General features: G+C 45.3%; 1 protein-coding gene across 1 annotated transcript in view; it reads left to right on the forward strand.

The window, feature by feature from the left end:
* The first annotated feature begins 757 nt into the window (after positions 1 to 757).
* The window catches only part of LOC147098167 (uncharacterized), a 109,980-nt gene continuing 95,402 nt past the window's right edge, over positions 758 to 15,335 (forward strand). Inside the window, exons 1-2 of the mRNA XM_085971367.1 lie at positions 758 to 1,184; positions 4,203 to 5,351. Of these exons, the coding sequence (XP_085827493.1) occupies positions 4,305 to 5,351 (1,047 nt within the window). The 5' untranslated portion in view covers positions 758 to 1,184; positions 4,203 to 4,304. The remainder of the gene's footprint in view (positions 1,185 to 4,202; positions 5,352 to 15,335) is intronic.

Genomic DNA, 15,335 nt, shown 5'->3' on the forward strand with positions numbered 1-15,335 from the left:
ATGTTCAACATTAGAATCGCCCTTAAATAGAAGTGGAAAATGCTGGAAATAAACACCAACAACTTGCATTTATATAGCACCTCTAATGTAGTAAAACGTCCCAAGGCGCTTCACAGGAGGGTAAGCCAACAAATTACAATTGCCACTGAGCCAAAGAAGGAGACATTAGGACAGGTGAGCAAACGCTTGGTCAAAGAGGCAGGTTTTATGGAGTGAGAAGTGGAGAGAGAGGCGGAGAGGTTTAGGGAGAGAATTCCAGAGCTTCGAGCCCAGACAGCTGAAGGCACAGCTGCCAGTAGGCTTATCACCCTTTGAAAAGAGAGGACAGGTTAATGTTTTGTGCAGAAACTGAGTTCTGACAAAGAATCTATTCCCGAAATATTAACTGTCGTTTCTCTTTTCAGATGCTGACGCAGATTTGTAGCAATCTAAATTTTAAAAAAAATCTCATTAAAGGTGTTCGGATTTGTAACACTCATTGGTTCAGCATTGTGCCCAGTCTGCATGGCAAAGTAACTATTTCTTACAGATTTAAATGTTTTAAAAGCATTAACCTGATTTTGAATTAATCTGCAGTATATTTGACAATAGATTTGAAAGTGTTAAAAGCTCTGGCCAGTAATAGGGGATGCTGATTCATCATTTAAATGAAGAAGTACTGTGGCCCTCCACTCTAGCAGGTGTCGGGTGGTCAGAAATGCATTACTTTTCTATGTCTTGCATGCAAGAGCATTTGATCGTATCAAGACAACGGAAGCCTCTTGGATTGTCACCGGCGGAAAGAACCACTTTTAAATAGGGGAGCAGCATTATTATTTCAGAGACTGTACATGCTCCAGGGCACAGATTAACGCACAGCACATAACACTGCACAGCTGCTGTGCAAATCTCCCTTTGAATCTCCTCTTTGCTGATACTTGTTCAGTGGCACAAAGAAAGTATCGCCACTAGTTGCTGCGGATCCTCCCACTTCACTAATTTTCTGTCAAACGTTGAACTTGCGGAAGGAAGTGAGCGTGTGTCAACTAGAACGGAGACTTTGAAAAATTAGGGCTGCTTGTTAGAAAATAGGACAGAATACAAAACTCTCCACTGGTTAGGCCCCCTGTGGACAGCAACATAGGCCAAATTCTCAGGGAGCTGGCGTCGTTCAGAGATGCAGTGACACATGGAAAGCCTGACGGGTAAGTTCACAAACTTTAGTTCAAGCACTAACCTAATCAGTGGGTTTAAGCAAAAACAAGGCCTGTTTTTCTGTCAGGTAGTTAGTTGTCTAAATGTTTTAGTGTCAGTTTAAACACTGTGCAGTCTTTATAAAGTAAAGCTATACAAATCTCATCCAAAACCCCCTGGATTGAACACAGATGATGTTTGTCGTAAAAAAAAAACTTCTGTTAGTCTGCATTCAGTTAAAATTGACCTATTACAGTCACACAGAAGTTCCCCTGCCTCTCACCACATGCACCATTTATTGCCAGTCCTTCTCGGCTCTGGGTTTGATCTTTGAGACAGGTGATCTCTAGGTACAGGTGCTATGTCAGTAGGTTTCCTGTATCCTGCATTAACTCCCTGTGTAACACAGTCCCAATTGAAACAGGAAGGGAAGTCCTTGTAACTGAAATACGCCTCAAACACAGACAAGTCAATCATGGTGAGTTTTACTGACTGAACAATCTCATTTCCGCCCAACTGCCTCGACTAACTGGCTTCACTGGAGGCTTCTTAGAGACAAATGTTTTCTGTGTTCCTTAAAATTCCTAAGTGTAAAGAGAACTTGCCGTCAGACTGAAAGCAACATATGTTACTTAGATCAGAAATAGACTGACAATTCAATAGTACATGTGGGTTATAAAGGACCCTTCTAAAATAACTTTACACTTCAGCCATTCTTCTGGCACGTAAAATATAACCCTTGCTGCTACAAAGATCAACCTTACAATTTGCTGCTAGACTGAAATGAACTAAAAGTATCCAGACCAAAATCCCCACTCCCAATCTGTCCTGCTGTCAATGACATAGAAACAGTGGACAGAAACAGAGGTCAGCTGGAGCTGGAAGAGGAACAACAGATTGTTAGCGCCAGGGCGGAGTGCATATACAGGTGCAGGGTGAAGCAAGGTCTCTCTACAATCCCCTAAATTGCTCTAAACCTACAAGTTGTACAATAATATTTTTATAACATGTCCTGTTTCATTTATGAGGTCGGGGTGTGATAATCAGAAACATTTATTTTTAGTATTTGGGGAAATGATTTTATTGATTATATTGAGCTCGCTTTGTGTGAGTATTTTCTTCCCCAGTACGTAGCGGAAAGTCACACTACCTGGGCAATATAAGCTTTTATTAGCCCCTGCTGCTAAAACAGCCAAACCCACATAATTAGTCACATGAAGTGAGCAGCATTATGAAGCCTTTTTATTTCTAAAGCCAGTGACATTATAAGGACAACACAAAGGCCTCGACCACACCATTTTCACTGAGACTTCACAGAGTATATCTAGAATTATAATTTTACACATTTCAATTAATAACATGCTTTCTCAAATTAAACTATTACATTTAATCCCAATAAAATGCAGTATTTGGAATATAAATACAGTTGTGAATATAAAAATGAGATAAAAAGCATAAAAACTTGGAACTTTTACACTGAAACAGAGAAGGTTAAGGGGAGAATTTAATAGAGGTTTACAAAATTATGAAAGATTTGAGAGGATAAACAGCGAAAGGCTGTTTCCACAGGTTGATGAGTTAATAACAAGAGGGCGTGGATTGCGAGCTGTCACTGGGTGAACAAAGGGGTAATGTTAGGAGAATGTGCTCCAAACAGAGGAACACAGAATGTTTCACAACAAGGGGCTATTGAGGCAGAGACTATAACACCATTTAAACAAAAACTGGATAAGTATTTGAAAAGAAAGAATATAGAAGGACAAGGAGAAAGGCCAGAGAACTAGGCTGAGCAGAAAGCTCCATGTAAAGTACTTGCACAGGTGCACTGGCCCATGGGTTCCTTTATGCTGTAATGTCTACAATTCTATCAGTTCTGTCATAATATTCTTTTAAATCATTGCTGTATGAATGTGATGATGTGGTATCCCTATTTGCAGTATTCCACACTGCAATTAGGACACAGCTTTGCTTCTGTAGTTTGTTTGTAGTTATAGTTATTCTGGGACTTTACATGGCCTAGCACGAGGAACCTCCCTTATAATTGCTAAAATGTCACAGTTTCTCAATAGGCAGTCAACCAGATTAACTAGGTCGGATAATAGCTGAACAATTTAAGAGAGTTTTAAATTTAATAATTATATTCCGCCTTCTCCTGTCTGTGGTCTCTGCTGGAATTTCTTAACCAAGCGTTTAAAATACCTATTATCTCTCCTCAGCAAAAAATATCACCATTAAGTAAATAAATATAAAAAGTTGTCTCTGCATTCCAAATACACCAGATTCCTACATTGTAACTGTGACCACACTTCAAAAGTACTTTATTGGCTGTAAAGCACTTTGGGACATTGAGAGGTCGTGAAAGGTGCTATATAAATGCAAATCATTTTAAAAGTTAATTTTAGCTCTAGGTGCCTCTATAAACTACATTGGTCTGCAGGTTATTTGTGACACCTGTCAGCACAGTTTCGATCTAGCCTGCTGTCACATCCTGGAACTCATTCAGTTGAACTGTAGCTGTCATTCATTCACTTTAAATTAAAAGATTTTTATTTCATCGACCTACATCTTTTGGTTAATGTACGTTTGAAATGAGGTCAATGTGTTCAGGCTGACGTGAAGCTCTGACTGAGTTCCGCTGTGGGCCTCTAACACGAGAATGCCCGTCACATACGATGTTCTATTTGTTGAGCAAAAAGCAAATGGGAAATAAAGTAGGTCAATGTCCTCCTGGAGGCATTTTTGTCAGATTAAATAGAGATGTGAAGAGTTTACTGTCTTAAGTAGGGGGTCATATTACTACCAGTAAGTCAGGAGGAACAAAGTGGCTTGAATCTTGATCAGCACTGAATAGGATGATTTATGCTCAAGTTGCACTCACTTAGGCCTCATTCATAGATCCTTTGCCTTTTATCATTCTTCTTCCGAAAATCTTAATTCTGGAAGTTGTGCAAAACCACAAAAAAATTTGAATTTGCTGACATGTTTGCACAGACGACGATTTCACAGTCACTCTGATTATTATTTAACAGATCACCATGGCAAAAAGCTGACCGTAACCCCTTCCAGAATCCACTGAAATCTCCCACAACTGACCTTTTATGACTTGGTAGTCTTCCCTTTGATATTTGAAGATGGATCATTTTGATTTCCTGAGTAACACGGATCAGACAGCCTCCTCAAAAGATCCCGATGGTGCAGAAGGAGATGGCAACACCGAAGAAGACAATGGCAGCACTGCACAAGACGTGACCCCTTTCAGTATTGACATCTCTGGGTTATTAGGATTTTCTGAGTCAGAGACCCAGGGCACCAATATCCTCTTTGAAACAAACCCTTTTCAGATCTCAGCCAATGCAGGTATTAACCAGACAGAACCAGGTGACTACAGGTACATGGAGGATCCCAATGAAGAACAGAATGATCATAATGTTACTGCAGAGAGTCCAGACTTGACTTTTAGTTTAGAAAACAAAAGCACATTCTGCCAGAGTAAGAGTTTAGACTCAGGACCAATTGAAACATGCACCAGTGAACTCACAAACAGCCAGTTTCTGGAGGACACGGAAGACAAATTAGTTGTTTCTAATCAATCAGGAAGCACAAGTTCATTGGAAAGTGATGGATGCACTCCATGGGTACAAGCTGTATTACTGACTAAAAGGACCAAGGAAACAGAAAACTGTGATGGGGAAAGTACTGACAAGCTAATTAATAATTCAGACTTGGCATTTACTGAGAGCCCAAGTACTTCAGAACCCTTAACACCCTCTTTCAGTGAAAAAAGCGATGAAGAGCTCTTGAAGGAAAAATCTGGAGATTTAGCCCGGCTATCTGATACAGCCACAACTCCTGATGAAGTTGTTATGGACCCATCAGATGTTGCTTTTTTACAACATGATGTCTGGCATCAGAACCAAGCATTTGTTCCAATTTCCACCACAGAAATTCCCAAAGCTGAGCACAAGGAGTTGGGAGATAAGAATAATCTGGAACCTGTGGCAATGCCCATGGACTGTGATCCATCAAGCAGTGAAATAGAAAATCATAGGGTCGGAGAAGCTGTTACAGAAACCTGCTATGGGCCAAGCACACATGATTCAGCATCCACGTTGCCTTCATACATTGCTTCAGTGCACAAGGAGCTGGTGGTATGGAACAATGAACCAACAGAGATAGAGGTAATGGGGTCTTTTTACAACGTGAAGCTGTAATCATTTAGAGGTTTGTGACAACTGAGCTTCATTCATCCCTTTTGGTGTGAAGTTTCGGCTCTATCTTTTATTTAATGATATCAGATCTCCGGTGATGTTGGCCACAGGTGCTGCAGACTCTGGAGTACAGGTGAAGTTTGCAGATTTGCAGGTGCTTGTAAATGTCTGGCTCCAGGTCAGAAAAAGAAAGCATGACGTGACTGTCTTTCTGTTTTAGCATACTTCTGACACTTTGGAGTGTGATGTCATGAGTGTGACACACATCCTCAAAAACTAGCCGGTCTCCCCTGGCGTTGTTGACAGTGAGTCAGAGAATACTTGTTCTGGAACAAGCGGTGTTAGGTAATGTACCAGAGCCAGAGATTTTAGTGACTGAATGAGTCAAATTCCATTTCTAGCAAGTAGTATTTTGGAATTCTTACTGGTGCTTTGAGGAACAAATTCTGTGACTCTGAACATTATCCTCTGGTAACTGTACATGAGGGCTTTAGTCTATTTCTATTATTCTTGCCATTTTTAAAACTGAGGATACACATCAAGATAGTATGTAAGGTGTACAAGTTAGAGATGCGTGCCTGGCATTTATCAGTGTTGGTGGGCGGAAGGTAGAGGTTTACCTGCAATGGGCACAGGCCTAGGCTCCGATAGGACTTGGGGGATGGTGCTGGGGTTTGGCACCATGGTGAGGGTGCTGGGGTTGGCACCATGGTGAGGGTGCTGAGATTTGACACCATGGTGAGGGTGCTGGGGTTGGCACCATGGTGAGGGTGCTGAGGTTTGACACCATGGTGAGGGTGCTGGGGTTTGACATGCTGGTGAGGGTGCTGAGGTTTGACACCATGGTGAGGGTGCTGAGGTTTGGCACCATGGTGAGGGTGCTGGGGTTTGATACCATGGTGAGGGTGCTGAGGTTTGACACCACGGTGAGGGTGCTGGGGTTGGCACCATGGTGAGGGTGCTGGGGTTGGCACCATGGTGAGGGTGCTGGGGTTTGGCACCATGGTGAGGGTGCTGAGGTTTGACACCATGGTGAGGGTGCTGAGGTTTGACACCATGGTGAGGGTGCTGGGGTTGGCACCATGGTGAGGGTGCTGGGGTTGGCACCATGGTGAGGGTGCTGAGGTTTGACATGCTGGTGAGGGTGCTGAGGTTTGACACCATGGTGAGGGTGCTGAGGTTTGGCACCATGGTGAGGGTGCTGGGGTCTGACACCATGGTGAGGGTGCTGTGGTCTGACACCATGGTGAGGGTGCTGGGGTCTGACACCATGGTGAGGGTGCTGGGGTCTGACACCATGGTGTGGGTGCTGGGGGTTGGCACCATGGTGAGGGTGCTGGGGGTTGGCACCATGGTGAGGGTGCTGGGGTTGGCACCATGGTGAGGGTGCCAGGGTTTGACACTATGGTGAGGGTGCTGGGGCTTGACACCATGGTGAGGGTGCTGGGGTTTGACACCATGGTGAGGGTGCTGGGGTCTGACACCATGGTGAGGGTGCTGTGGTCTGACACCATGGTGAGGGTGCTGGGGTCTGACACCATGGTGAGGGTGCTGGGGTCTGACACCATGGTGAGGGTGCCGGGGTTTGACACCCTGGTGAGGGTGCTGGGGTCTGACACCATGGTGAGGGTGCCGGGGTTTGACACCCTGGTGAGGATGCTGGAGTCTGACACCATGGTGAGGGTGCTGAGGTTGCCACCATGGTGAGGGTGCTGAGGTTTGGCACCATGGTGAGGGTGCTGGGGTTTGACACCATGGTGAGGGTGCTGGGGGTTGGCACCATGGTGTGGGTGCTGAGGTTTAACACCATGGTGAGGGTGCTGGGGTTTGGCAATATGACGACAGGTCCTGTGATCTGGTACCACTGATTTGTAACTTTCTAAAAGGTTTCTTTAAACACAGAATTGGGTATTTTGTAATTGGTTCTTAGACAGGGATCTGTGTGTGTCTCTCGCTGTCTCTCATATGTATACTGAGCACATCAATCTATCATAACTGAAGTGGACTTCTGTCTGTCTCGCACACACCAACAACCTCTCTTTTTTTAAAACACAATATTAATCTACCCTAATAAAATTTTAGAAATATGACTTCTAATTTTTCTTCAAACTCCCAAGCAGATACTGCTGGAAGCTGAAGAGAAATGTTCTAGCAGATTGGCAATGCCAATTTTTATTAACTCGAGTAATGCCAGGTATTCAGTTTTGATAATAAATGCAATCGGTTTTCGTAACGAGCTGTTTCTCTGCGACGCATGCTGTTTGCGAGCTGTGAAGACAGGCAGACAGCCTGTTACGAACAATCTGCCAACACGGCTCTCCACACTTTGATTCATGTAGGGAAGCCCCCAGCTGCTCTGTCCCTGTGGGTATTTTCGGTACACAGATTTATTGGTTAATTTGAAGTGGCTACCAGTGTCATTTTTACACATGCTTCAATGTTCAGTGAATGCATTTGTATGTGTGAATAATTATAAATGATAAATAGAAGCAATTTAGTTAAATCCATAATGCACCTACCTTTGGACACTGCTGCAGACCTAACTGCCAGCCAGTTGTAGGAAAGTTTGCAGACTTGCATACCAACAAGTGCTCTTTTGGCAACTGAGCCTGTTTAGCATCAGGTTTAGTTAGTGCGTGTTCCATCATTTGTTTATTTGATTATAATAAAAAATGGGAAACAACATTTATTTGCGAAGCATTTTAAGAGTTTCGATTGACTCGCCTTTCAAAAAAAATACTGGTAGGCACTCCTGACTGGTCAATCAGCTTTAGTGTCAGCTGTGGCTCAGTGGGCAGCACTCTTGCCTGAGTCAGCAGGTTGTGGGTTCAAGTCCCGCTCCAGAGACTTGAGCACAAAAATCTAGACTGACACTGCAGTGCAGTACTGAGGGAGTGTTGCACTGTCAGTGGTGCCGGCTTTCAGATAAGACGTTAAACCAAGGCCCCATCTGCTCTCTCAGGCGGATGTAAAAGATCCCATGGCACTATTTTGAAGAAGAGCAGGGGAGTCATCCCCGGTGTCCTGGGGCCAATATTTATCCCTCAATCAACGTCACTAAAAAAAATTATCTGGTGATTTATCACATTGCTGTTTGTGGGATCTTGCTGTGCGCAAATTGGCTGCTGCGTTTCCTACATTACCACAGTGACTACATTTCAAAAGTAAGTCATTGGCTGTAAAGCACTTTGAGGTGTCCTGAGGTCGTGAAAGGCGCTATGTAAATGCAGTTTTTTAAAGTTATTTTCATAAGTGAATTAGCTAAATATTTGAAGGGGAAAAAATTGCAGGGCTATGGGGAAAGAGCGGGGGAGTGAGACAAACTGGATTGCTCTTCGAAAGGGCCGGCGCAGACTCGATGGGCTGAATGACCTCCTTCTGTGCTGTATTATTCTATGATTCTATGAAGTCCTTAGTAGTTTCTACTTTGCAATATTCTAGCCACTTTCCTAGCTTTTCAACACTTTACTTCCTTACATCTTGAGTTCTTATTTGCTGCTTTATTACTTTGAGTCAGTCAAATGTATAATGGAGCAAGAGTTACAGGAAATAAGGGTGATTGAAAATCGAGATGTAATGGTGTAACTACATCAGAGTAAAACCACAGCTGGAGTATTGTGCGCAGTTTTGGTCTCCACATTATAGGAAGGATGTTGAGGTGATACCAAGAACACACAGCGCAGATTCAGTGCTATTTGGTATGTGGAAATATAAATACAAAAAAAAAGACTTGAAAAATAGGGTGTTTAAAAAAAAGAAGTGTTTAAAATTATGAAGAGATAGGACAGGGTAGATAGAAACAGAAGCCGCGATTTTCTCCACCTCAGCGGATCCATGGTGGGCGATGCGGTGGCGGGTCGCGGCCTAGCTGCTGGCTCCATCCCGGCCTCCGACATGACTTTCCCCTGATTGGGCTTGTTAAGCCCGCCCATCGAGTTTCCCGGCCAATTGAAGGAAGCGGGTCTGATGATGCGTCATCCGCCTGTTTCCTTCAAGGGACCATGCGCAAATTAACTTTGACATTTGTGCTCTCAATGTTCTACAGCATTGAGGTGCTGCAAACACTGCACAGAGGTGCACGGCTGCAACCAGGCTCTCCCATGACTCCCTCCATATGCTTATCCATATGGAGGGAGTCACAGCGTGCAGGGAAGTTCTCTTCCCTTCCAATGGGCGAAAGAGACCTCCCAGGAGACCAATGCAGCCTGGTTGCACATTGCACAGGAGAGCACAAGCAAGGATGTCATCAGGAGGACCAGGCTGCAGTGGTGCAAACCTTTCAATGATCTCATAAGAACATAAGAAATAGGAGCAGGAGTCGGCCATTTGGCCCTTCGAGTCTGCTCCGCCATTCAATAAGATCATGGCTGAGCTTCTACCTCATCTCCACTTTCCTGCACTATCCCCATATCCCTTGATTCCCTTAATATTCAAAAATCTATCGATCTCTGTCTTGAATATACTCAACGACTGAGCCTCCACAGCCCTCTGGGGTAGAGAATTCCAAAGATTCACCACCCTCTGAGTGAAGAAATTTCTCCTCATCTCAGTCCTAAATGGCCGACCCCTTATTCTGAGACTGTGACCCCTGGTTCTAGACTCCCCAGCCAGGGGAAACATCCTCTCTGCATCTACCCTGTCAAGCCCTGTAAGAATTTTGTATGTTTCAATAAGATCACCTCTCATTCTTCTAAACTCTATACAATATTGGCCTAGTCTATTCAATCTCTCCTCATAGGACAATCCCCCCATCCCAGGAATCAGTCTGGTGAACCTGCATTGCACTCCCTCTGTGGTAAGTACTGTATATCCTTCCTTTGGTAAGGAGACCAAAACTGTACACATAGAAACAGAAAAGATAGGAGCAGGAGTAGGCCATTCGGCCTCTTGAGCCTGCTCCGCCATTCAATGAGATTATGGCTGATCATCCAAACTCAGTACCCTGTCCCTGCCTTCTCCCCATATCCCTTGATCCCTTTAGCCTTAAGAAATATATCTAACTCCTTCTTGAATACTCCAGGTGTGGTCTCACCAGGGCCCTATATAATTGCAGTAAGACGTCTTTACTCTTGCACTCAAATCCTCTTGTAATAAAGGCCAACATACTATTTGCTTTCCTAATTGCTTGCTGTACCTGCATGTTAACTTTCAGTGATTTATGTACAAGGACACCCAGGTCCATCTGAATACCAACATTTCCCAATCTCTCACCATTTTACAGAACCTATTGCCACTCCCTTAAGTGCAAGGGGCGCAGATTTGAACATTTATGGCGCATAACTTTTTAAAAAATTCATTTATGGGATGTGGGTGCATTTATTGCCCATCCCTAATTGCCTTTGAGAAGGTGGTGGTGAGCCACCTTCTTGAACCGCTGCAGCCCGTGTGGTGAAGGTACTCCCACAGTGCTGTTAGGGAGGGAGTTCCAAGATTTTGACCCATCGACGATGAAGGATCGGCGATATATTTCCAAGTCAGGATGGTGTGCGACTTGGAGAGGAACTTGGAGGTGGTGGTGTTCCCATGCGCCTGCTGCCCTTGTCCTTCTAGGTGGAAGAGGTCGCAGGTTTAGGAGATGCTGCCAAAGAAGCTTTGGCGAGTTGCTGCAGTGCATCTTATAGATGGTACACACTGCAGCCACAGTACACCGGTGGTGGAGGGAGTGAATGTTTCAGGTGGTGGATGGGGTGCCAATCAAGCGGACTGCTTTGTCCTGGATGGTGTCGAACCTCTTGAGTGTTGTTGGAGCTGCACTCATCCAGGCAAGTGGAGAGTATTCCATCACACTCCTTGCTTGTGCCTTGTAGATGGTGAAAAGGCTTTGGAGAGTCAGTAGGTGAGACACTCGCCACAGAATACCTAGCCTCTGACCTGCTCTTGTTGCCACAGTATTTATGTGGCTGGTCCAGTTAGGTTTCTGGTCAATGGTGACCCCAAGGATGTTGATGGTGGGGGATTTGGTGATGGTAATGCTGTTGAATCTCATGGGGCGGTGGTTAGACTGTCGCTTGTTGGAGATAGTCATTGCCTGGCACTTCTGTGGCGTGAATGTTACGTGTCAGATATCAGCCTAAGCCTGAATGTCGTCCAGGTCTTGTTGCATGCGGGCATGGACTGCTTCATTATCTGAGGAGTTGTGAATGGCACTGAACACTGTGCAGTCATCAGCGAACATCCCCATTTCTGACCTTATGTTGGAGGGAAGGTCATTGATGAGCAGCTGAAGATGGTTGGGCCTAGGACACTGCCCAGAGGAACTCCTGCAGCGATGTCCTGGGGCTGTGATGATTGACCTTCAACCATCTTCCTTTGTGCTCGGTATGACTCCAGCCAGTGGAGAGTTTTCCCACCGATTCCCATTGACTTCAGTTTTACTAGGGCTCCTTGATGTCACACTCAGTCAAATGTTGCCTTGATGTCAAGGGAAGTCACTCTCACCTCACCTCTGGAATTTAGCTCCTTTGTCCAAGTTTGGACCAAGGCTGTAATGAGGTTGGGAGCCGAGTGGTCTTGGCGGAACCCAAACTGTGCATCAGTGAGCAGGTTATTGGTGAGTAAGTGCCGCTTGATAGCACTGTCGATGACACCTTCCATCACTTTGCTGATGATTGAGAGTAGACTGATGGGGCGGTAATTGGCCGGATTGGATTTGTCCTGCTTTTTGTGGACAGAACATACCTGGGCAGTTTTCCACATTGTCGGATAGATGCCAATGTTGCAGCTGTACTGGAACAGCTTGGCTAGAGGCGCAGCTAGTTCTGGAGCACAAGTCTTCAGCACGATAGCCGGGATGTTGTCAGGGCCCATAGCCTTTGCTGTATCCAGTGTGCTCAGCTGTTTCTTGATATCACATGGAGTGAATCATATTGGCTGAAGAATGGCTTTTGTGATGATGGGGACCTCAGGAGGAGGCCGATATGGATCATCCACTTGGCACTTCTGGCTGAAGATGACTGCAAACGCTTCAGCCTTGTCTTTTGCACTCACGTGCTGGGCTCCACCATCATTGAGGATGGGGATACACATGGAGCCTCCTCCTCCTGTTAGTTGTTTAATGGTCCAACACCATTCATGACCGGTTTAGCCATTCATCATCAGATCTGGCTGGACCACATCAAGCACTATCAGGCCCTGCTTCGCTCTGCCAATACTGTTCACTACACCAGGATCATCCTAGAATGTAACGATAATCCCTGGCTTCTTTTTTCCACTATCAAACATCTCCTTAAACCCCTCCTCATGCTTATCAACCTCTCTGCAGCCTGTGACACAATTGACCAACCCATCCTCCACCAACGCCTTTCCTCCATTGTCCAGCTAGGTGGGACTACCATTCTTACCTACCCAGTTTAGGCCAGAGAATATCTGCAATGGCTTCTCTACCTGCCCCCATAGCATTACCTCTGGAGTCCCACAACAACTTGTATTTATATAACGTCTTTAATGTAGTAAAACGTCCCAAGGCGTTTCACACGAGTGTTAAAAGACAGAAATTTGACACCTAGCCACATAAGAAATTAGGGCAGATGACCAAAAGCTTGGTCAAAGAGGTAGGTTTCAAGGAGCGTCTGAAAGGAGGAAAGAGAGGTAGAGAGGCAGAGAGGTAATTCCAGAGCTTAGGGCCCAGCCAACAGAAAACAAGGCCACCAATGGTTGAGTGATTATAAGCTGGGATGCTCAAGAGGGCAGAATTAGAGGAGCGCAGATATCTCAGGGGGTTGTGGGGCTGGAGGAGATTAGCGGGATAGGGAGGGGTGAGGCCATGGAGGGATTTGAAAACAAGGATGAGAATTTTAAAATTGAGGCGTTGCTTAACCGGGAACCAATGTAGGTCAGCGAGCACAGAGGTGATGGGTGAACGGGACTTGGTGCGAGTTAGGACACGGGCAGCCAGTTCTGGATGACCTCAAGTTTACATAGGGTAGAATGTGGGAGGCCAGCAAGGAATGAATTGGAATAGTCAAGTCTAGAGGTAACAAAGGCATGGATGAGGGTTTCAGCAGCAGATGAACTGAGGCGGGGCGGCGACGGGCAATTTTAAGGAGGTGGAAATAGGCAGTCTTAGTTATGCCGCGGATATGTGGTCGGAAGCTCATTTCAGGGTCAAACATGACACCAAGGTTGTGAACAGCCTGGTTCAGCCTCGGACAGATGCAATGGAAAGGGATGGAATCGGTGGCTAGGGAACGGAGTTTGTGGTGGGGACCGAAGACAATGGCTTTGGTCTTCCCAATATTTAACTGGAGAAAATTTCTGCTCATCCAGTACTGGATGTCGGACAAGCAGTCAGACAATTTAGAGACTGTGGAGGGGTTGAGAGAAGTGGTGGTGAGGTAGAGCTGGGTGTTGTCAGCGTACATGTGGAAACTGACGCTGTGTTTTCTGATGATGTCGCCAAGGGGCAGCAAGTAAATGAGAAATAGGAGGGGCTAAGGATAGATCCTTGGGGGACACCAGAGATAACGATGCGGGAGTGGGAAGAGATGCCATTGCAGGTGATTTTCTGGCTACGATTAGATAGCTAAGAATGGAACCAGGTGAGTGCAGTCCCACCCAGCTGAACGATGGTGGAGAGGCGTTGAAGGAGGGTGGAGTGGTCAACTGTGTCAAAGGCTACAGGCAGGTCAAGAAGGACGAGGAGGGATAGTTTACCTTTGTCACAGTCACAAAGGATGTCATTTGTGACTTTGATGAGAGCCGTTTCGGTACTGTGGCAGGGCGGAAACCAGATTGGAGGAATTGAAACATGGAGTTCCGGGAAAAATGGGCACGGATTTGGGAGGCGACAACACGTTCAAGGACTTTGGAGAGGAAAGGGAGATTGGAGATGGGGTGGTAGTTTGGAAGGAGGGAGGGGGTCAAGTGTTGTTTTTTTGAGAAGAGGGGTGATGACGGCAGATTTGAAGAAAAAGGGGACAGTACCTGAGGAGACAGAACTGTTAACAATGTCAGCTAACATGGGAGCCAGAAAAGGAAATTGGGTGGTCCGCAGTTTAGTGGGAATAGGGTCGAGGGAGCAGGAAATGGGTCTCATGGACAAGATGAGAGTGGAGAGGTCTCGGAATGGGAGACTGGAGAGAAACTGGAGAAAGATGCGAGGTCAGGGCTAGGACAGGGGGGAACCTTAGAGGAAGTTTGGCCCGGTGGGCATAGGGAAGGAACGGAAGTGGCAGAGGCAGCTGATCAGATGGTCTCAATCTTAAAGACAAAGAAGCGGGGAGTTATCTTTGCATTCCAGAATGACCCTGGAATAGTAACAGTTTTGATAATGTGTTCCAGCCAGATCTGGCGGTGAATGGCTAAACCAGTTGTCCGCCATATCCGGTCAAGTTTATTGCAAGGGGGATGGAGTATAAAAGTAGGGAAGTCTTGCTACAACTGTACAGGGCGCTGGCGAGACCACACCTAGAGTACTGTGTACAGTTTTGTTCTCCTTATTTAAGGAAGGATATACTTGCATTGGAGCCAGTTCAGAGAAGGTTCACCAGGTTGATTCCTGGGATGAAGGGGTTGTCTTATGAAGAAAAGTTGAGCATGTTGGGCCTATACTCATTGACGTTTAGTGTTGTGTCCGTGTGTTGATAGAGACACTGAAGACAGGAGTTGGTTTCACAGGTGTTTACTAAACAAAGTCTGGAGGGGAACTAACTGATACAACACAATATACAGGCTTATATAATCCGAGTGGCCATTACCGGCATTACAGTACACATGGGGCTCTTAAAGGCACATACACTACAATTCCTCCCCTTTTAGCCAACCAGTACATAATATTTTAAGTAATTATTAATTACATGTTACAAGAAAAATAATCTACATATTGCTGCAGTTAATTAATTATAAGTCAGTCTCTCTGGAGGCTTCCTGACTCGGTCCGGATAACGCCTCGGTGGTGTAGTAGTTTCTGGTGGTGTAGTAGGTTCTGTTGGCAAGGCTGATTCGGCTTGAATGCCA

Source organism: Somniosus microcephalus, chromosome 30 (assembly GCF_052327205.1).
Source record: "Somniosus microcephalus isolate GS21.2 chromosome 30, FLI_Smic_1.0, whole genome shotgun sequence".
Classification (NCBI taxonomy): domain Eukaryota; kingdom Metazoa; phylum Chordata; class Chondrichthyes; order Squaliformes; family Somniosidae; genus Somniosus; species Somniosus microcephalus.